Source organism: Lissotriton helveticus, chromosome 11 (assembly GCF_964261635.1).
Source record: "Lissotriton helveticus chromosome 11, aLisHel1.1, whole genome shotgun sequence".
Classification (NCBI taxonomy): domain Eukaryota; kingdom Metazoa; phylum Chordata; class Amphibia; order Caudata; family Salamandridae; genus Lissotriton; species Lissotriton helveticus.
The window spans coordinates 1,040,862,672-1,040,886,327 of record NC_136072.1 but is presented as its reverse complement, the minus strand read 5'-3'; the positions used below and the strand labels follow the sequence as shown (position 1 = coordinate 1,040,886,327).

Here is a 23,656-nt window from a genome sequence, read left to right as displayed (position 1 = left end):
CACAGCAGAAGCGAACATTGTAGCGATCCCCAAAGAAGGGAAAGACATGTTGCTACCAAAAAACGATGGGCCCATCTCATTATTGAATTTGGGTTGTAAACTATACGCAAAGATATTTGTCAAATGTCTAAATGTCTTTATACCACAGTTAATAAGTAATTCACATGTATGATCCCTCATAAAACCTATGTCCAATAATAACACTCGTCTCTTTCCCTAGAAAGGGCAGAAACATCCACATCGGCCTCCGTGGTGATTGCACTTGATGCTGAGAAAGCAATTGACGGTATTGTGGACCTTTCTTGAGGAATCTCTTAGAACCTTTAATCTAGGCGATCGTTTAATATGAATGATCGTGATCTTAGATTGTAATCAAAGTGCCCGTATCTCCACTCGCTCCTGTCTCAACCGCTAAAACTAGAAAAAGGAACTAGGCAGGGCTGCCCACTATCACCCTCCCTCTTCCTGTTTGGATCTCAAACCTCTCCTTCTAGATATAAAAGCAATTCTAATATACTAGAAATCAACTTCTAAGGAAAGGTAGTGAAACTGTCTGCTTATGCAGACGACCTCTTAATTGCCACGGACGATTCAAACTCATCCATACAAGCCCTCATGGGAATAATTGAGCAGTATTCAAAGGTCTCGGGATACAAATTAAATAGGACAAGTAAGTCAGAAGCTACAGCTGTACATTTCCTAGGAACAAAGGAACTATTAGTAGCCTTAGGCCTGATTTGGCAATGCCAATACAACAAGTACTTTGGTATCGAATTCGGTTCTGATCTAATTGATACTTTAAATCACAACCCTTCTGAAAATCAAGGCATTATCAGACAGAAAGACACCAAAATTCATAATTTGATGGGGCCGCATTGAAACCATTAAAATGATGGTTACCCCAATAATTAATTATTTAATCAGTATGCTACCCCTATTGCTTTCTGATGACTTCCACTAGAAGTCAGATAAACTGATCACAAACTTTATTTGGCAAGGTAAAAAGGCTCGAATAGCGCTGAAAAAACGACGCCTCTTTAACACACTAGAAGTTAACCTCGCTAATTTTTTTAATTATCAGTTAGCCTTCTTGGCCAAACGGAGCACATATTTGTTCTCCACACCAGAAAATTAAACTCCCATGCGGGTGGAAGTTGAAAAGGCCACACCTCACCAAATACAAATATATATTTAAAATGCCAGAAATGCCTTATTGGCCATTAAAAATAAACTACCTTCTAAGATGACATTTTTAGGTTTCGCCCTGGCCGTAGCACCTGCAAAGCAGGTGCTCCGCACAGGGCGAAATCTTATGTCCTACAGTATGGGGCTTTGGTCCCGCCTCTGTCTTCCATTGGCTAACTCCATAAATGGAGGCTAGCCATTGGAAGACATCGTTGTCGATCACTTTTTCCCGGTCAGAACGCGAATCGTGGGAGTTTCTGACTCTTTTTTTAAGTCCCGCCCCTTGTTGCCGTGTGTCCCGGGCCGCGCTGTGATTGGCTGCCGGCCCGGGACACCCCTGTGACGTCATTCCCCGGGCCGCGCTGTGATTGGCTGCCGGCCCGGGACACGCCCGTGACGTCATTCCCGGGCCGCGCTGTGATTGGCTGCCGGCCCGGGACCTGACTTGTTCATTCTGACTTATGTTGACCTGCGAGCCGAGATAAAAGTTAAGAAGTGTCATAAAACAATAGAATCTCCTTCTGTAGCACCCCCGCTTAAACGGATAAAGCGAGTAGTTAAAACTAAGCCTTTGTTAACATGTGCAGGCTTATGATTCCTTTCTGGGCCCGTCAGGCATGTCTAATTTAATTGTGACCATTTTCACAAAACAAGCGTGATCCTAGTTCATTATAAATGCGTAATATTAACACATACAGATCTCATATAAAATTCAAGACTGTGGGCTATGCATTATAGACAATCCGCCTTTAGGAGGCACAGTAATCCTCTAAACTAACTCGAATTTCTCACAACTAGTCCCACTCCCACCTAAGACTTCAACAGACAGGTTCATATCGCTCGCGGTGAGCTGCTTGGAAGCAAGAGGGGAGGTGCCAGGGCTCGAGGAGGAGGAGCATCGCGGTGGTCGGGACTCAGAGGCGTCGCTGCACTCGTGTCCCGCTGCATTGTGGGTACCGGGTGCCCCTGCTGCTCGCCGGACGCCGTCAACATGGGGGCAGGCACTGACGGTAAGGACTTCACAGTAGAGGCGTGCGGGGAGTCACCGAGAACTGGCGTCCCCAGCATCCTTGTCCCGCGCCTCTAGGGACTCCGTAGGCCGTGAAGCCGCGGCCTCAAGTACTAGTCGCAGCCAAGGAAGAGTGAGCTTCTGGGAGATGCTGTGTTACCTCTCATTCGCTTGAATTACTATCTATATTTTCATTATCGTAGTGTGTGACAAAATAATTCCAAGCAGCCTGAAATTAGTAGGAATAATAGAGGCCCTTTCGGAACATAATAAACGTGACAGCAACTTTAAGAAGACAGACCTTACAAAACATGAACAAGCATTGGTATAGCCAGTAGGTTTCACCTATGAGAGACCAATTGGCATTGTCAGTGTGATTTTCCGATATTTTGCAGAGCAGTACGAGCTGCTGTGTAACATGCCTTAACGTAAACAAACAGCGCTGCTTTGTTTGTTTACTTTGAGCCATGTTGCACAGCATCCCGCGCGTGCAACGTGTCGAAAAAAACATTTCAACGCCAGTTGGTCTCACATAGCCGAAACTATTGACATTGCAATGCTTGTTATCGAATTGTCTAAAACTATTTAAATATTCATTAAGCATTGTAGATCGTAACATTGGGATTCACGTTTAAATCTTCTCTTCATTGGAATACTGAACATGGTGGGGTAACAGTTCAATGTTTCTGAAGAAGTCAACAATGATGTCATGTGGCAACCCAATGACCCAGCTCTGATGTAGAATAATGTATGACGTTGATGGTGGCTAGGGAGTGAAAGGCCAATCCTAATACAAATGGTGGCGCCAGCACCTCACCCTGAAAGCCACATCTCCAAAAGTTTAGGGTACATTGGTGTTAGGAAGATGCGTGGGCACAGAGTTTGAACAAGTCTTAAGATGAAAAACGCAAAGTGAAGCTCTGCATATTACATATATTAATGCTTTATAAGGGCAAAGTGTAGTTTTAGTGTAAAATTGGCGTTTTTTGTTTGGAAGAGGTAATTGAAGTAAATCATATGTTTATTTAGATTGAGGTCCTCTTTGAAGGAATGGTAGAAGCCATTTTATTTGCCATATAATTCCTTGGGTCTATTTTAATTTCTTTACAGGATGTAGTGGGCGAACTGTTGAGTAGGTGCCACCTGGTGGAAGCTGCACTTTCCAAAACTCCAGGAGCATGCGCAATGTCACTATAAATAAGCTAATGGCACTGGCCATCACATGTTGCACCACTTTTAACATTTTGACATTTAATTTTTTTGTGTGAATTCGGCATAATGTATATTTTTACATATGTTGAGTTGTGGTGGTTTTGAGAGTGGGTGTGTGTGTGGCTCTGGGTGTGGGTGTGTGTGGCTCGGTGTGGGTGTGTGTGTGGGGCTCTGTGTGTGTGTGTGTGTGTGGCTCTGTGTGTGTGTTGCTCTGGGTGTGTGTGTGTGTGCGTGGCTCTGTGTGTGTGTGTGTGTGTGTGTGTGTGTGTGTTTTGGTCTGGGTGTGTGTGTGTGTGTGGCTCTGGGTGTGTGTGTGTGGTAGTAATTGCTGTCTGCTGAGCTCGTCCGTAGGGTACAATAGGTCTCACATTTGCAAGAGATTAAGCTATTGGCAATGTAAATGACAATGCCATTTATGTATCTGTTTTCAGAACCAACACATAAATACAAATGTTGTCATTTACAATGCCAATAGCTCTAACTTTTCCAAAGGCGAAACTGTTGCATTGTAAATGCTTGTTTAATTCTTTCTTTTTTTTTAACACAGTTTTATATAGCACAAACTTGACCCAAAGGTATCGGTATCAGAGTGCTTTACACGAGCACCGGTTGCGTTACATGAGGACATATTAATTTTTGTTTGGCACTGGGAGATTAAGTGATTTTCTTTTTGGGAAATCAATTAGGAGAGAAAGGGTGGTTGACCTTAAGGGTCTAGTAGGAACTCCTGGTCCCCTTGGATTCAATGTTTAAACAAATGGAGGAGTAACCACTGAAGGAACTTAATACCTATACATTAGTATGGTATTGAGGTGCAAGCCCTGCAACCCAATCTGGGACAATCCTTTGTCCCTAGAAGACCCCTCACTCACCAACCTAGTTGGTGACATGCTTCATCATCGGGGTCCCACCCGGACAGCCGAATGCTATCCAGGTGTGCTTCGACACCTGATTACAGTGGAGCTGGTTATTTTGTTTATATGTGATAAGGGTAGGTAAAGGTGTGGTTAAAAGTTGTTGCAACACTACTCACTCAGAGACTTTATTCTGGAGTGATTGGACAACAAATAAAAGGTATTTACGTGTGGCACCTATTGCCTGATTCGGTAGGCTGTGGTGTCAAAAGAAGTAGGATGGTGGTGATTTTCTTAAAAAATAAGGTCTACATGTTTCAACCTTCGTGTAACTATAGAGGTTTTCTTCAGGACCAGTGTAATGTAGGCTGGGAGGTCTACACAAGTGATTTGCCCAGAATCACAGGATGTTGCGCATCCTTGCCGAGACTCGAACCCGGTTCCCCAGATTAGAGGTCGACCGCCCTAGCTGTTAGGCCAACTCCTCTCCCTAATAGCTTAGAAATCATTGTTACTACTACTAAATAATTACATCTGATTTGAGGGTGCAAGCTGATCTTTGGCTTACAATTCATTGATGCTAACATGCTGTCAAAAAAAGCTTCAAAAGTGGTACAGGAAAAAATGTGATCTGTTTAAAGTACATTTGGCAGAAATTCCCCTTTAATAATAGAGCTGACTGGGGGCGTTGCTTTGATGGAGGAGCGAATGGGTGCCTGACTCAATCTCTCTTTGTAGCATAGAACATAATGCGGTAAATTCGACTGTTTGGAGTCCTGCTCTTGCCAAGGTAATGGTTTTTCCAGACATTGGAAGGGGTGCTGCATTGAGGAGCCTTATTTTCTTCTTTTTGACCCGCCACATTACAGTGAATTCAAAATACCAGCGAATGCTCTTGGAAACGATTGGCGCGCCCGTACACCTAACTACTGACCGCCTCCCACCTCCCTCCTCCGTCAGCCTACCTTGCCCTGCTAAGGTACTTTTGGCAACTTGCCCATCTCTTCAAATGCTTCTGTGATTCTATCTGTACTCTGAACCAAGTTGCTGACGAGTCTTCCTGACCCTAAAATGGTGGCCAAGGGGCACCTCTTTTGCCAGTGAAATGTACAGCCCCAATCTCTCTGGAGGGGGCTTACTTACACAAAACACCTCACCAAAGTTGTTTGTTACCTCTTTTTCTCCCCTGAGGTACTATTGCTAATGATACATTCCACCTTTTGGTGATCCGGTATCTTTAGCACAAATAACACGCTTTCATTTAATTAAACCCTGCAATATGAACCTCCACATGGTGTGTACTTGACTGGAAGTCTGGCAGTACTCTCATGACCTAGGTCTGGCACGTCACCGCTCATATTCCATTGTTTGTATTGCTCTATTGCTATGGTTTTTACTCACTATACCCTATGGACGTACTGCGAAGTCAGTGGAACCTGGCTACTTTTGAGCTAGAGAGCTTCAATAATCTGATTTGACATAAACTTAGAGATTACTGAAGCCCCCAATAATATCTATCTGCCAGTGACAATGCAATCCACACTGACATTACTTGCAACGAGAGCACTACAGAACATTGGTCTCTAAACTCCATTCCCCAATTGGATCATGATATAACTTTCTTAAACAACTAAGATATTGATTGCGAACGACACTGCTGTCGCTTGATTGGATGTACGTTTCATAACAACCACATTCTCACAGTCCTATTCCGGTGCACTCCACATCAGAACAGTTTCCAACATTGCTGGGACTTTCTTTGAACTAACCTGTAAATGAGGACATGCACAGTAATGGATCTGCATCTCTACCCTGGCTGAAATTGGAGGAAAAGCATTCCATTGTGTGCCATAGTGCCACTTTTAACAATACGAGCCTAGAGGTCCTCCAGGTCAGCCTGGCAATGGCTTCCAAGGTCATCCAGGACCTCCAGTTGCAACTCAGCATGGTGTGGATGAAAATATGTGGATGCCAACACCTGTCGCACCCCAGAATTGCGTACCTGGATTGGAACACCTGTCCCAGATAGACCAGATGTTGGTTCTTCAAATGGTTAAACTGCCGGAAGGTCAGCAAATTCGCACTGAGATGTGAATTGTGGATGTTCCATGATGGCGTTTCGGTCTAACCTTTTGAACTCACCTCACCACGGATAGTCTGAAATTTACTCCAGAGAAGGCCAGCTTTAATATCTGCAACCATAGTGGGAACTGGGAGCAAACTGCCCCAAACATTGGTAAGGTTGTAGGCGAAGAGAGTTCTCCAAACATGAACAAAATCGCAAATCTAGTTATACTTTGGCAACACATTTACACATGTCTAAATGTATACCTGCTGCATTTAGAACAATTAAAGTGCTGGCTAGAAAAAGAGTCCAAACCAAACTTTAAGTGCTCAAAGGCCAACCCGCCTTCTCCGGGTTCGCCTATCAAGTATCGCTGATTACTCATGTATTAGCACACTCCTTGCAGGCACTAATCCTAAAACCTCTACTAAGATATGGCGTTTTAATAATGATGTTTTGGCTGATCAGGTCAACATAAGGAAAATTGAGGTATTTATTTCAAATATATTTTGGATAACACTTCATCAGACATAAATTTACAGACATTTTGTGACTCTTTTCAGGCAACACTGAGAGGCACCTTAATTTATATGAATATGGAGATCAATAAACTAAATAATGCTTTATTACTGAAAGTCAAAGAAGAAATGAAGCATCTTGAATTAACACACATCAAGAATCTAAGTAAGAACACCCTTTCCTTGCTCATAAGTAAGAAATATGAGTACAATCAAATTTTAAGCGAAAAGACCGGTGTGTGGATTAAAAAAATCTCTCAAACTTTGTGAAACCAATAAAATGACCAAAAATGCTGGCTTCATATCCTAAACATACAGAACCAAAAAAAGATAAACACAATTAAGGACAACCCATGCCAATCCTCAGAAAATTCGGGACAATTTTTAGACAGTTTTATGACGACCTATATTCTGACTATAAAAAGATAACTCCTGCTCAATGTATCAACTATTTAAGCAAGTTACAAATCCTTCCCCTATCAGAAGAATATAAAGCGTTTATATCCAAACCAATTTCCTTGCTTGGGATTACTGATGTACGCTGAAAGAAAACAAAGCCCCTGGCCCTGACGGCTTCAACTCCACATTTTATAAAACATTCGACCAGTCACTTTAACTAACCATGTTAGATTTACTTATTCACGTTGCAACCTCCGGTATTATTAGTAGTACCACAGCAGAAGTCAACATTGTAGCGATCCCCAAAGAAGGGAAAGACATGTTGCTACCAAAAAACGATGGGCCCATCTCATTATTGAATTTGGGTTGTAAACTATACGCAAAGATATTTGTCAAATGTCTAAATGTCTTTATACCACAGTTAATAAGTAATTCACATGTATGATTCCTCATAAAACCTATGTCCAATAATAACACTCGTCTCCTTCCCTAGAAAGGGCAGAAACATCCACATCGGCCTCCGTGGTGATTGCACTTGATGCTGAGAAAGCAATTGACGGTATTGTGGACCTTTCTTGAGGAATCTCTTAGAACCTTTAATCTAGGCGATCGTTTAATATGAATGATCGTGATCTTAGATTGTAATCAAAGTGCCCGTATCTCCACTCGCTCCTGTCTCAACCGCTAAAACTAGAAAAAGGAACTAGGCAGGGCTGCCCACTTTCACCCTCCCTCTTCCTGTTTGGATCTCAAACCTCTCCTCCTAGATATAAAAGCAATTCTAATATACTAGAAATCAACTTCTAAGGAAAGGTAGTGAAACTGTCTGCTTATGCAGACGACCTCTTAATTGCCACGGACGATCCAAACTCATCCATACAAGCCCTCATGGGAATAATTGAGCAGTATTCAAAGGTCTCGGGATACAAATTAAATAGGACAAGTAAGTCAGAAGCTACAGCTGTAAATTTCCTAGGAACAAAGGAACTATTAGTAGCCTTAGGCCTGATTTGGCAATGCCAATACAACAAGTACTTTGGTATCGAATTCGGTTCTGATCTAATTGATACTTTAAATCACAACCCTTCTGAAAATCAAGGCATTATTAGACAGAAAGACACCAAAATTCATAATTTGATGGGGCCGCATTGAAACCATTAAAATGATGGTTACCCCAATAATTAATTATTTAATCAGTATGCTACCCCTATTGCTTTCTGATGACTTCCACTAGAAGTCAGATAAACTGATCACAAACTTTATTTGGCAAGGTAAAAAGGCTCGAATAGCGCTGAAAAAACGATGCCTCTTTAACACACTAGAAGTTAACCTCGCTAATTTTTTAAATTATCAGTTAGCCTTCTTGGCCAAACGGAGCACATATTTGTTCTCCACACAAGAAAATTAAACTCCCATGCGGGTGGAAGTTGAAAAGGCCACACCTCACCAAATACAAATATATATTTAAAATGCCAGAAATGCCTTATTGGACATTAAAAATAAACTACCTTCTAAGATGAAATTTTTAGGTTTCGCCCTGGCCGTAGCACCTGCAAAGCAGGTGCTCCGCCCAGGGCGAAATCTTATGTCCTACAGTATGGGGCTTTGGTCCCGCCTCTGTCTTCCATTGGCTAGCTCCATAAATGGAGGCTAGCCATTGGAAGAAATCGTTGTCGATCACTTTTTCCCGGTCAGAACGCGAATCGTGGGCGTTTCTGACTCTTTTTTTAAGTCCCGCCCCTTGTTGCCGTGTGTCCCGGGCCGCGCTGTGATTGGCTGCCGGCCCGGGACACCCCCGTGACGTCATTCCCCGGGCCGCGCTGTGATTGGCTGCCGGCCTGGGACACCCCCGTGACGTCATTCCCGGGCCGCGCTGTGATTGGCTGCCGGCCCGGGACCTGACTTGTTCATTCTGACTTATGTTGACCTGCGAGCCGAGATAAAAGTTAAGAAGTGTCATAAAACAATAGAATCTCCTTCTGTAGCACCCCCGCTTAAACGGATATAGCGAGTAGTTAAAACTAAGCCCTTGTTAACATGTGCAGGCTTATGATTCCTTTCTGGGCACGTCAGGCATGTCTAATTTAATTGTGACCATTTTCACAAAACAAGCGTGATCCTAGTTCATTATAAATGCGTAATATTAACACATACAGATCTCATATAAAATTCAAGACTGTGGGCTATGCATTATAGACAATCCGCCTTTAGGAGGCACAGTAATCCTCTAAACTAACTCGAATTTCTCACAACTAGTCCCACTCCCACCTAAGACTTCAACAGACAGGTTCATAGCGCTCGCGGTGAGCTGCTTGGAAGCAAGAGGGGAGGTGCCAGGGCTCGAGGAGGAGGAGCATCGCGGTGGTCGGGACTCAGAGGCGTCGCTGCACTCGTGTCCCGCTGCATTGTGGGTACCGGGTGCCCCTGCTGCTCGCCGGACGCCGTCAACATGGGGGCAGGCACTGACGGTAAGGACTTCACAGTAGAGGCGTGCGGGGAGTCACCGAGAACTGGCGTCCCCAGCATCCTTGTCCCGCGCCTCTAGGGACTCCGTAGGCCGTGAAGCCGCGGCCTCAAGTACTAGTCGCAGCCAAGGAAGAGTGAGCTTCTGGGAGATGCTGTGTTACCTCTCATTCGCTTGAATTACTATCTATATTTTCATTATCGTAGTGTGTGACAAAATAATTCCAAGCAGCCTGAAATTAGTAGGAATAATAGAGGCCCTTTCGGAACATAATAAACGTGACAGCAACTTTAAGAAGACAGACCTTACAAAACATGAACAAGCATTGGTATAGCCAGTAGGTTTCACCTATGAGAGACCAATTGGCATTGTCAGTGTGATTTTCCGATATTTTGCAGAGCAGTACGAGCTGCTGTGTAACATGCCTTAACGTAAACAAACAACGCTGCTTTGTTTGTTTACTTTGAGCCATGTTGCACAGCATCCCGCGCGTGCAACGTGTCGAAAAAAACATTTCAACGCCAGTTGGTCCCACATAGCCGAAACCTATTGACATTGCAATGCTTGTTATCGAATTGTCTAAAACTATTTAAATATTCATTAAGCATTGTAGATCGTAACATTGGGATTCATGTTTAAATCTTCTCTTCTTTGGAATACTGAACATGGTGGGGTAACAGTTCAATGTTTCTGAAGAAGTCAACAATGATGTCATGTGGCAACCCAATGACCCAGCTCTGATGTAGAATAATGTATGACGTTGATGGTGGCTAGGGAGTGAAAGGCCAATCCTAATACAAATGGTGGCGCCAGCACCTCACCCTGGAAGCCACATCTCCAAAAGTTTAGGGTACATTGGTGTTAGGAAGATGCGTGGGCACAGAGTTTGAACAAGTCTTAAGATGAAAAACGCAAAGTGAAGCTATGCATATTACATATATTAATGCTTTATAAGGGCAAAGTGTAGTTTTAGTGTAAAATTGGCGTTTTTTGTTTGGAAGAGGTAATTGAAGTAAATCATATGTTTATTTAGATTGAGGTCCTCTTTGAAGGAATGGTAGAAGCCATTTTATTTGCCATATAATTCCTTGGGTCTATTTTAATTTCTTTACAGGATGTAGTGGGCGAACTGTTGAGTAGGTGCCACCTGGTGGAAGCTGCACTTTCCAAAACTCCAGGAGCATGCGCAATGTCACTATAAATAAGCTAATGGCACTGGCCATCACATGTTGCACCACTTTTAACATTTTGACATTTAATTTTTTTGTGTGAATTCGGCATAATGTATATTTTTACATATGTTGAGTTGTGGTGGTTTTGAGAGTGGGTGTGTGTGTGGCTCTGGGTGTGGGTGGGTGTGGCTCTGGGTGTGGGTGTGTGTGTGGGGCTCTGGGTGTGTGTGTGTGTGTGGCTCTGTGTGTGTGTGGCTCTGGGTGTGTGTGTGTGTGTGCGTGGCTCTGTGTGTGTGTGTGTGTGTGTGTGTGTGTGTGTGGCTCTGGGTGTGTGTGTGTGTGTGGCTCTGGGTGTGTGTGTGTGGTAGTAATTGCTGTCTGCTGAGCTCGTCCGTAGGGTACAATAGGTCTCACATTTGCAAGAGATTAAGCTATTGGCAATGTAAATGACAATGCCATTTATTTATCTGTTTTCAGAACCAACACATAAATACACATGTTGTCATTTACAATGCCAATAGCTCTAACTTTTCCAAAGGCGAAACCGTTGCATTGTAAATGCTTGTTTAATCTAGCCTCTCTTTGGCACAACCCGAACATCAAATATGAGGACCAGAACCTCTATTGGCATTCAAGGGACACCAAAGGTATATATTTCCTTAGACAACTAGGTTCCATATCCACCCCAAAAACATTTTGAATCTAAAAACGCAATACCATGTAGATGACCGGGAATTCTACAGCTTCCTCAAAATTAAGACGGCCATTACCAAATCCAAGACCCACTACAGAGAACCCTCCCATCTCTCATTTCGAAACTCAATAAAGTGGGTCACCATGTTTTAAAATGTTATCATTTTCTGCAGCCTAGCGCATCGAAAGCAAACAAGAAAGTAATGGAAAACTGGGACACCCACTCATGCACCCCCACGTCTGAGGCCCAAAGGAACGCCATTTAGAATCGGTCACTCAACAAAAAGGAACGTACCCTTCCAAGCAAAATATTGGCTAATCCACAAAGCCAACTGGACTCCCTCCCGCCTACATGCCCTGAAAATTTAAGAAAGCCCGACATGTTGGAATTATAAGGAAGAAACCAGAGACCTTGCCCAACTAATCTTTCATTACAAATCCGCGAGATCTTTCTGGGACAGTGTCTTCTCCTTTATCTCGAAGCTCTTAAATATATGCCCCAAGAAAGTATTCTGCTTTCTTATCAATGGATTCCTTGACTTGAACCTTAGATGCCCTGCTGATCATCTCCTACTCGATCTCTTGTTGATAAATTGATTACCTCTAACTCGAAAGCCACTCACAAAGCTTCATGGACAGCCTGGTTAAACTGGATATCACACATCAGAGTGGCTGATAACGTTGCTCTGCAACACTCGCCCTGGAAATCATGACTAAATCTTATGTGGAAATCCTTGGATGACTTTTTTGCTGTCACCAAACTCCCTTGAGCTGGTAGTCCTTGCTTTACATCTTAGAAACCAATATGGTTGAATTTTTGTTATGACTTTATCTTGTAGCTCCTTTTTTCCTAGTATTGATGCTATTTATTCATTTATGCGAAAACTTGTGGAAGTTTCGTCATAAATGTTTGTAATACTTCATTTTTCCTTCTCAAACGACATTGTGATCCTTATATGATTATAATTCCATTTAATTTTTTTCTGGGTCCATTTTCTCTGTGTATTTTGTCTTTTAATGGCTGTAACAATTATAGTTTATTTTGTCGTTATTTGTGTATACAAAATCAATAAAGATTATTTTAAAATCAAAAATAATAAAGCTGACTTTACACTTTAAACTGATTGTTTCTATGTGCAATTACCTAATAACCAACTTAAATATTATGTGTTTCGACCTTGCCCTCTATTGATTTATCTACCATGGACATGACTACTCCCACTGAGCTAGCGCGCCCGCAGTAACGCTTGCAAAGCTGGTTAAAGTTCTCTTCTTGAAAAATGGATGCATATGTTTTGCAGGTCACAATCTCAAAATGTACCCACAGTGAGAAGTAAATCAAAAAATACCCCAAAGGCATGCAAAGAAAGACCTCCTAGCCAGAAAGGTAATTACTGTTAAAACATGATTACGTTATTGGAAGTGTTGGGGGGGATGATGTTAGTAAAGACTGCAAATTTGATGTGATGATTGTAAAGTTTGAACTTTATTATAGTGATTATTTTTAGACTGTGCACGCTACGACTCAATAAATACGTCAACATTTCACAACTGTTGCATTACAGTGAATCCTGATGTAAGCATTTCCTTTGCCTTGAGTCACATGAGGCAGTCTTACTGCCTCCCGTCCACAAACCTTTTTACTTATTTTCTCTGAATGTCACTCCATCATGTTTGCACTTTTTTCAGCCTAATCTGCCTCATCCCTGTACCTGAGTTTACCTCTCCTGGCTGATGCACCCCATCCCTACCTCCCTTTCCCAATGAAGCTATAGGTGAGGCCGAGGCACAAAATCCACCCACCAAATCATACAGGCAACATAGTGTGAATCAGGGGACCCAAGTCACACAGGCATTGAGATGGGATACAGACAACACGTCAAAACCTTCAACACACAGGGTATGGGTTGAGACTCAACTACTTAATACCCTACCTATAGAAAAGAAGCATTGGCAAAGCCAATAGATCTTACGTTTGATACTTCTTCATTTTGCCATTTGCTTGTAGCAATGCTGCACGGCATCCCCCATGCAGGGCTGCATGGCTAAAGACTTTTAAAAAGGCCTTTGATGCTGGCACCCTCGTAATTTTGTAGGCGAGTGAAGCAGCTATGCACGAGCCCACAAAAGGACTGTGCTTTTCTATTTTTTTGTAGCAACTGATCCGAGTTGGATCGGAAAATAAAGTTAAATGTACAAAAAAATGCAGGTTAGAGGGAGCAGAAGCAACGAGGGACAAAAGATACACTTGTCATGGAAGCGACACAGGAATGCTGGGATGCGAATAAGATGTAGGCAAGTGAGAGTGACAAAGAAAGCTAAGCAATAGGCAGGCTCAAAGCCCCTGTATGTTTTTGATGAGCCACAATATGTCTCGCAACAGCGATGTCTATATGACTATATTTTCTCCAGCATGGAATTGTCTTAAAATTCAGAAACTGCGGCATATCAAGAAATCATGCCTCACGGAGGAAACATTTTCAGCCACTTTTGTTCCTCATAATCCCGTTAGCTAAACCAATCATCATAAAGTGTCTTTGACTGAAATCACAAACCTGCTCATGTGCTTTAAAAGAAAAGAAAATTGTAGTTCTTAGATTGGGAATAAAGAAAGTACTGACCCTGCCAATTGAAGAACCCCAGCAGTTGCCATCTTCCATCTTGTACAGCGTACTGAGCAAGACTCGGAAAAGTGCTGCATTCTTAGAAAGCTGCATTGCTTCTGTTTTTTTATATTTACTTCACGTCTTAGGGCTTCTACTTTGTTTTCATCTTTTTTTTCAAGTTAGTATCTTTTTTGTTGGTTTTTGTAAAGGCTGAGGGCTGAGTTCTTTTATTGTGTTATGGAACTCCAAGGTGACTTACAGTATCCTCATTATGCATTGCAGGGGTACTTTATCCCTAATAATTCATGGTCATATCAACACCCTTCCCACAAACGAATTAAATCCTTGGTATGTATCTCTTTAATATAAAATAGAGAGCATGTTTGCAAACGTGAAGAATCAATCAATCAATCAATCAAAAAGTCTTTATTCGGTAACCATTACAGTTAACCATAAAAGCACAATGCATATATCATTACTATTAAAACATCATTAAGGCTTAAAAAATCCATAAAAATTGATTAGATCACATCACAATTGATTTTCGAGACCTAAAAACTCTTTTTAAAAAAGCAATTACAGATGCGATAATAAAATTATCATCTAGCTGTTGGAGAATCGTAAATGCAAGGTAGCGTTGTCTAATATCAAGTTTTATAAGCACAGGGATAATCCATCTCTTTCTTGGTATGGAATAAAATGTATAAAAGAACAGTATATGTATAGTCAATTGAGCCGGGGTCTCATCACATGGGCAATTGCATAAAACTCTCGACCAACCATTCTGTGAAGGGAAACTTAACAATCGGTGTAAAATATTCAACCTGAAACGAGTCACGAGAAACCTTTCATAGTCATCAGAGATCAGGGCAATATATGGCTGTATCCTAGGGGTTACTAAAACCGGGAAGTAAGCTTGGACTGTAGGTTTCTTTATTTCAGTTGTAGTCCTCACTTCATCTAAATAATGCATACAACTTACTTTTAGGTCTTTCCTAGACACGTATTTCATAGTGTATGGATCTTTATAATATTCGGGATGGCCTAGTTTATTCATAAACTCCTTAACATAGGCTAGCCATCTTATGTTTCTGACCCTATCCACTATCAAGGCATCCTTCAATATTTGCCTATTCAAATCTGTCTCATCTACCGTCCATACTCTATGCCAAAAGAGGACGGACTGTATCTTAATTATATCCTCTAAATATGGTACCCCAAGTTCTTGATGACATATGTAAGTTGAGGTGCTATTAGGTACAGCCAAGAGGGTCCTCAGAAACATATTTTTTGCAAGCTGTAGGGCACTAACCCCAACATAGCCCCAGATTCCAGCTCCATACGTAACAATAGAAATGCATTTTGTCCTATATATTGGTAAGATTTCAACAGGGGCGAGTCTTCCTAATTTTTTACAGCAATTTAGCAGGGCCGTGATTGATTTAACCAGTAGCAGCCTTCGTGCTTTAATCGCCAGTGACCACATCCCTAACTGATCGAATAAAATCCCCATATAAGAAAAAGTATTGGTACTCTCTATAACCTTTGAATTTATATAAATGGTCATGGTTTTCGTTTTTTAGTTCCGTTCCACAATTCATTCTAAACGTTTTCGAGCAATTTATCACGAGGTCCAAACTCGCCATAAAATTAACAAAAGCATTTACCATTCTTTGGAGACTCAGCGGTGTGCGGGCCATTAGGACCGTATCATCCGCATACAGGAGTGCCGGAATAGGGTGATTTGCCGCTACAGGTAAGTCCTTGCACTCCTGTATCAATACAGATTCCAATTTGTTAATATATAGCGAAAAAAGGAACGGGCAAGGATGCATCCTTGTCTTACTCCTCATCCTACCTTAAAGTGCTCCGTGCATTCACTACCTCTCCCAAATCGGACCCTTGCCCCTGTATACAGCTGCCTCAAGAAATTAACTATTAGAACATTTTTTCCCATTTCCTCTAAAACCGACCATAGCTTCTCATGAATGACGCAATTGAACGCCGCAGTTAAATCGACAAACTTTACATATAGCTTTTCACTTTCCCTCTTTGCTTTTGTATATTTTTCTAGTATGATATGTAGTTTTAAACCCTGTTCTATTGTACCCAGCCCCTTGCGAAACCCATATTGTAAATCGCTTAAAATTGAGTGTTCCTCAGCCCATATTTGCAGCCTTTCTAACAGGATTCGGCCCACAATCTTAATTGTAGAGTCCAATAATGAAATTGGGCAATAACGCACTGGGTTTGCCCTGTCACCTTTTTAAAAAATGGGCACTATAATTGAATCATGCCAGGTTGATAAAAAGCCTTGAGAACAGCAAGCGTTAAAAACCTGTGGGATGCCATCTGGTCCTGCCGATTTCCCTCCAGAACTTAAGTTAATAGCCAAGTTGACTTCATTAAGAGTAAAATCTATGAATAAATCAGATAGAGTCAATAATTTCATAGTGTCGTCCACTCCTGCTGGAGTTCCCTGCCCGTTAGACAATGGATTATTATACAAGCTGGAATAGTGTAGTATCCATTCAGGTTCCATGAAGAATCAAAATGGAACCTATAGTGCAAAATTAAATACATCGAAAATACATTAAATATTTGCAACGGGAAGATATTAGAATCAGTTTTGTACAATTTTTTGAGAAAAAAAAAATCTTTTTCAAAGGTGCAGTAGCTAGTAATGTGTAGAATTTGTTTTGCAAACTGAGATTTTGCTCAGCTCTACCAGGTTTGTTTTCAAACCCCCTGTGACACTAGTGAACTAAGTTCAATGCACCAGTGCTGAACATGAAAAGCAGGTCATTGTAGCCCTGCAGAACCCCCAACTAGTACATTAATGAGGTGGTGTCAATGCTTCTGGGTTAATAACAGGTGGCAGTGGTAATCCAAATGATCATTCATTAATGATTTACACACTCAAGATCACCTGAAACATATTTATTTTAAAATAGTTATTTAAAAATGCCAGGATCTAGTGCGCATATTATTGGTAACATCACAGAAGATAATAAAAAGCAGCTAAGCGTTTCGTTTCACGAACAGTGAAATCAGGAAAAAAATTTAACATCACAATTCACAGCCCGTACATCCTCACTGTTTTATATCAGAGTGCTATACTAGTTCTAGCAGATGAATAAATAATAAGCCTGCGTTTCGGAGGTGGTGCGCATACCTGGATAACAGGGTTTGTTATCTGTTTGGAATAGTGTGTCGGCTATTTTGAGCACAAGGCCAAGAGCTAGGAGATTGCGTCTACGACAGAACACAAGCCTGGCACCAGTTCGTGGTGGCAGAATGGAATGCTTCACAGAGCCTCAGAGAGTCTTGCTGTAGACTTCGTCTGTCAAGAGAGAATCTGGTGCAGTGCTCATTTGGATCTGCGTCTCTGACCTAGGTGAAGTTTCTCTCCTAACTTAGGGGTCGATTAGGATGGCGGACGAATTGCCCCCGCCGGGCTGGCGGTAGCCACCGCCGGCCCGGCGGGGGCAATCTGTCCGCCATCCTCACTCAAATGACCCCCCGCCACATTAGGATGGCTGGGGGGTCCGCGGCGGACGAGAAGACTGTCCGCCGCTTTTCCACCACGGTCGCCTTGCGACCGTGGCGGAAAAGGTCTAATATGGTAGCGGTGTCTATCAGACACCGCCTGCCATATTAGGATGGACTTTGGGGAATGCCGCCACGGAAAGGCATACGGTCTTTGCTTTGGGGGCCCGTTGCGGGCCCCCAGGGTGAAGGGGGGGTGGGTGGTGCACATGGGGGGTACCTATGGTACCCTCATGCGTTTCAAAGTACAACATGGCAGGCACCGCGCGGTGCCTGTCATGTTGTGCTTTGAAACGCACAACATGCATTTTTAGCAATGCGGCGGGCGGTGCTAAAAGCACCGCCCGCCGCAATGTTAAAAATGCTGGATGCACCCGCCACTGTGGCGGGTGCATCCTAATTCGACGCACGGGACCTCCGCCATTATGGCGGACGGTCCCTTGCCACGTCCGTCCGCCATCCTAATCGACCCCTAAGTGGTCAAGGGGTAGTCCTTATATATTGCATCTTATCTAGGATGGAATCTGCAATGTCACCTTAGGAATGTTTTGTCATATACATCAGTGGATGTACTAATAAGATAAAAATACATCAATTTAGACTACATTATTTGGGTTATGGTTGTTATATGACCTTGAAAAAGGCACCTGACCCAGACTGATGTCACAATGGGGGTTTTGTTGATGTCTATATCTGAATGACTTGGCACTTTCACAATTCATGGAAAGAAAGGCACAGATGACATCTGCATCAAAGGCAGCCATGTTGATGATTCTGCATAATTTGAGGAAAAATGGCAGCCCCCGGGCTTTAAGATGGTGACCTCCATTACCTAGAGTGGATTTGGGGTCAAAGATAAACTGGCTGGACAGTCCAACTAAAATGGAGCCTAAATGGAACCCATGTATGTGTTTAAGAACATAAAAATAAAATAAAAAAGCCTAAGCAAGTGATTAAAAAATCTAAAATAATAGAAATAGGGAAACATCCATAACAACGCGGGCATTACCCCGCACTGCTTTAACAACAATGACTTGCGCTGGAGGGCGCTGTAGGATAGGGAATAGTTTAATTTTCTATCCAACACCTTCCTTACTGTCAACGTGGGCTGGAGTTGGAATAGAAAATTAAACTATTCCACTATCCAGCGCCCCCCAACGCAAGTCATTGTAACGACTTGCGTTGTAAAAACTGCGTTGTAATGGCATGCGGGGTAAAAGCCCGCATTGTAATGCCGTACAAGCATAACAGTCATAAGATGTATTACATTCCTGGAATCATTTCTAAGCTAAATAGTCACTAAATTATCACTGAATGTATTTTTGATCTATCTTGCTCATCGGACATATTCATTATATATTTACAGAAGAAAAGCATATGCAAGAAACGTGCATTTGATGAGATAGTGATTCATCACTTTTTGCATATTCAATAACATGTCTTCAAACTGAAATGAAAAAGGGGCCTCTGCGCTAGAAAACATGACCCTTACAACAAAACATGCAGGAAAGATTTTAACTTTTCTATAATTCCCTAAGGAGTGCAAAAAATAAACATGTTGCCATAAATATCTACCTTCTGGTTATCAGTCTACCGCTGGGAAAACAGCAGAAAGAAAGAAAAGACATATTTCATTTTTCTTTCTCTGAACAGCTGCTTTAATGATGCTCAGTGACCTGTTTTGCCTTTCCCCTCAATGCTGACTCTGGTAGCAGGTATCGTGATGTCAGAATTCAACTGTAATAAGTTATTATGGTTGAGTTCTGGCGTCTTTTCTTCATAATTGGCGCCTGGGTGTGTCACAAGTTGCCAATTATAAAGAAATTAGAGACCGGTTTTCATATAAGGATGGCAGAATCCCATGTATTAAGTGATGAAAGGCAGTGCAGTCCCTTTATGGAGAGGCCTGCTGAGCCCAATGCCATACAATGCACATATCCAATTACATCACCACCTTCTCCATCATGTGAGGCCCTATAATATCAGGGACTGAGTAGGACAGTATGCACAACTCCACCTTGCACAGGCTGCAGGAAAGAAAATCCATGTGCTCACAGCAGCTGACGTTGTTACCTAACCCCATAAATGCAGGATGTGAAATTAGCACCAGTTCCATGGAACCTAGCATTTTACTAGCATCTCTCCCACAGGCCTCACCTGTCCCCCTGCAAATCTCTCCGCCTGCTCCTGCTGCACAGTGTTTTCCTGTGGCAAGTGGGGAATTGTCCAGAAAATTACAAGCACGGATACTCTATTGATGAAGACCACCGTAGCATATTTAGCCCCATGAAGTACCCCGATTTTGTGGTGGAAGCCAGCCCCCAGTCTGTGCAAGTCACCCCTTCACTAGCATGAACAGCATTATACCCACATTAAGAAGGAGCATTGGGCCTTGATAAGAGTAAGTGTCAACTTGATCTGTATTTCTATGGACATTCTTTCACCATGACCACACACAATAAACCCCTAGAGTGAGTGCTCCAAGAATTAGCAACTCACCCTCCTCCTCACTTTGAGAATTGGACATTTCAGATCCAGGAATATCTGTTCAGTGTAGCCAACAGGCCTGGTGCCAACAATTCATCAAACTACCTTCAAGAAAACACGTGTGTCCCATATTTAGTTGAGCAGGTGGAACTGGAAGTAGCTTACTGCCTTGTGTCACGTATCATTGGTGCCTGTTAAACCGGCATACATTAACGAGGAGCTCAGCATCATGTCATGCAAAAAATTCAGTGTTGATTTTGTTACACACAAAGGCAAAACAGTACTACGCCCGCAGCTTCAGACACTGGAATTTCAACAATACTTGGAAGTTGTGGGTATCCTGCATGTGCAAAGCACATCATGATGGCCAGGAGGAAAGGAGAAGGCTGAAAGAGTCTCATGAATCCACAGGAAGAACCTTGGATCTCCTTTGAGCAGGGTACTAATCTGTAGCTGTCCTACTGAAACATCAAGCTGTATAGAGCTGTTCTCCAGTCTTGAGCCAAAGTTTTTGGCGGGGTAGTGATCCTGAACACTTGCCATAGAGGACATTCCATCTGAACGCAATACAAAATGAGGCATACTAGGGTAAGAAAGATATCTCATGAACCTGAGATGTGGAGGCACCAGAGCCTCTGACTAGTGAGAAGGTGTCCATGCCTTCATAATGGGTTGCCACCCCAATTGAGATTTCAGAATGGTGTTTGACTGTGACAGATACCTGTGATGGTATCACCAGCAAAATATCAGCATTCAAAAAGTTCTCAAGAGTGGATGAGTTTGGTGAAGGACCACTGCCAGCATTCCAAGACTAAATTGGAGGTTGGGAAACTGAGAGAAGATGAGACTGATGCAGACTCTGAAGAGCGGCCAGGCTTCTTGCTGGCTGCAACCAGTAGATCACTATCAGCTATGAGGCAGGCACAGGAGAAGCGTCTCCATTCAGTGGGGTAACGTCTAGCTGTTGTGTTTCCTGTAACAAGGGTTTCAACATAATTTGAGATCGGAACTGGGAAACCTTTTTGTTAAAGGAGGTTTGAGAGTAATTAGGGGATTACATTGAACTGAATGTAAGTTAGGAGTTGGGAGGCACCTGGTAAAGAGAGAAGGGAGGTGGTTGGGGCTGAGCCATTCATATATTTGAAGTCCCAGACACTAATTTGTAGAGGGTTCAATTTTCTGCTGACTCTCTGCCGGCTCGGTGACAGTAATCAGGGCAAGGATTGTGTTTGGAAAGAATATAAAGCGTCATTGTTACAACGTTTATAATATTACCTTTTGATGGGGTAAAAGAATATCGAGGAGAGCCACAAGCAGATCGTTACAATATTCAAGTTCAAGCATAAGTGTATACATCAGTGTCTTAGCTTTGTGGAAGGAAATATGTGGACGGATTTTCCAAATATTTAGTCATTGAAACTAGGCTGTTTTGTTATATTAGTCACATTTCTTTACCACTAACCACCTTTCCTATGGCTTCATAAAGCATCGTGTATTGGAGCACCCTTATGGTGGGCATCTGATTTCATTGTCTGCTCCGCTTGATATTAACACCCAGGTGGGACATATTCCTTTACCAATATCAATAAATCTGGGACTTTGAGATTACAGAGGGTTCAGAATGTGGTGGCCAGAACTCTTCTTGGCCTCCCGAGAACTTGCTCTACCTTTAGTGCCATCCGCCGACTACATTGCTTGCCGGTGGCCAGACGCATGAAGTTTAAGTCCCTTTGCATCGCTTTTAAAATCTTGAACTCTTCTTCTCCTGACATTTTCGCCACTCTGCTCTCACCTTATACTTCCTCCCGCCAACTTCGTTCTATGGGTCAACATCTGGCGGTTGTTCAGAGGGTAAGGAGAGTACAGGCTGGTGGTGGTCCTTCCGCACACTGGCAGCCAAACTCTGACACTCTCTCCCACTGTCTATCTGCGGCTTGACCAATTACTTGGCATTCCGTAAGGCAATTAAGACACATCTCTTCCCTTCACTGTAGGTTCTTTTGTTTTTTTAGTGGTTTTCCTTTTTAGCTGTTATTAGCGTCGGGACGCCCCTTTGCTGGGGCAGCTGTGCGCTCTACAAAATAATTTAACCTAACATACCAACTCTATTTTCTGCTTGGTTAGGTGACAGGTTCCTTTAATCTGCCCTTCCTAGTTTACACAAATTTTGTTTGTGAGAGGGTCCATTTTAAGAATTTTGTCTCAAAATATTGCGGTGCAATTTGGAGCTATTTTTGCAGTCCATGCATTGCAATTGGTTCAATGTTGTCAGCCTAAAGAAGGGTATTCACTTCATGCTTACCATTGTGGAGAGCATCATTATTTCCCTCATGCTCCTCGACAGGGAAGCAAAAATAGGCCTGCATTTGTGTTAAATGGTGTGGTTGATTGCCAACAACTCCCCAGTCTCTGAGATGTCTATATGAAAGTCCTTCATTAAAGATATCAGCCTAGGCCTGTCTAAAGACTCAGAGCCTGATTCACAAAGGGTCTCCGCACTCGTGGCGGAGGCCCGGCAGTCATGGTGGGGGGCCCACAACTTGTGGCAGGACCTTCACACTGTAGTTACTCATTGCGGAGGTCCCGCCACTAGTGCAGTGACCCCCCCCACCACAAGTGCTGGGACCCCCTTCACTACTTCATGGCTGCTGCCATGAATGTGGAGTCCTTTTTTGAATCGGGCCCTCATAGTTCACTGCTATTTGCAGAATCAAAGGTCTGTGCAAGGTTGAGAAATGCAACGGTGGTGTGACATTTTTCACATATTTTCCCTCATGGTTTTCAGTACCAGTCAGTGATCCATTGATGAAAGTCTTTTCTAAACCACGTGTGGTGAAATTTGAGTATCCTTTTATTGTTGCCCATATCTCAACTCTGCAGAAGACCCACTTTGAGTACATTATTCTTGTAATGTTTAACAACACTGTCCGCCTGCATGAATGTGACCAGTGTTGCTTGCAGTTCGGGAGATTTGCTTTTGATGGGAATTGTGATTGGCCTTGTGTGTAACCCATCTGAACATGTTTAGAGGGTGTAGTACTTATTAACTCAGTGTGCAAAGAGCAGGTATTCTCTTGAACAAGGGAGGACTTGTCCTGTAACCATCCACCAAACCTATCAGAGTGTGATCATGTATTTGTTTTACGGTTGCGGAGTGGAGTGCAATTTCTGGAAACTGAGGTCTGAGTGAGCAGCCATTGTTTGCAGGTTGGTGGTTATCCAACGTGAGGACGTTTCTTGGAATGGGAAGGTTCTCCTAACCTGCCTAACACGCGTGGTTGGATGGGACATTAGTACTGGGAGCACTAAGGGCAATTCGATTCATTAATGGATGTATGATCTTTAATAAGGTGCATACCTGGCCACAGCGTTTAGCTGGGGAGGTGTTAGGGCGTTATCAGAATTCTTCTCTTCCTGGTTTACTGGCCTAATTTTTCATTACT

The 23,656-nt window shown here is 42.7% G+C and overlaps 1 protein-coding gene across 1 annotated transcript in view; it reads left to right on the top strand.

The window, feature by feature from the left end:
- The window catches only part of FAM216A (family with sequence similarity 216 member A), a 199,292-nt gene that overhangs the window by 160,599 nt on the left and 15,037 nt on the right, over window positions 1–23,656 (top strand). The window contains exon 6 of the mRNA XM_078666130.1: window positions 12,873–12,958. Within this exon, the coding sequence (XP_078522256.1) occupies window positions 12,873–12,958 (86 nt within the window). The remainder of the gene's footprint in view (window positions 1–12,872; window positions 12,959–23,656) is intronic.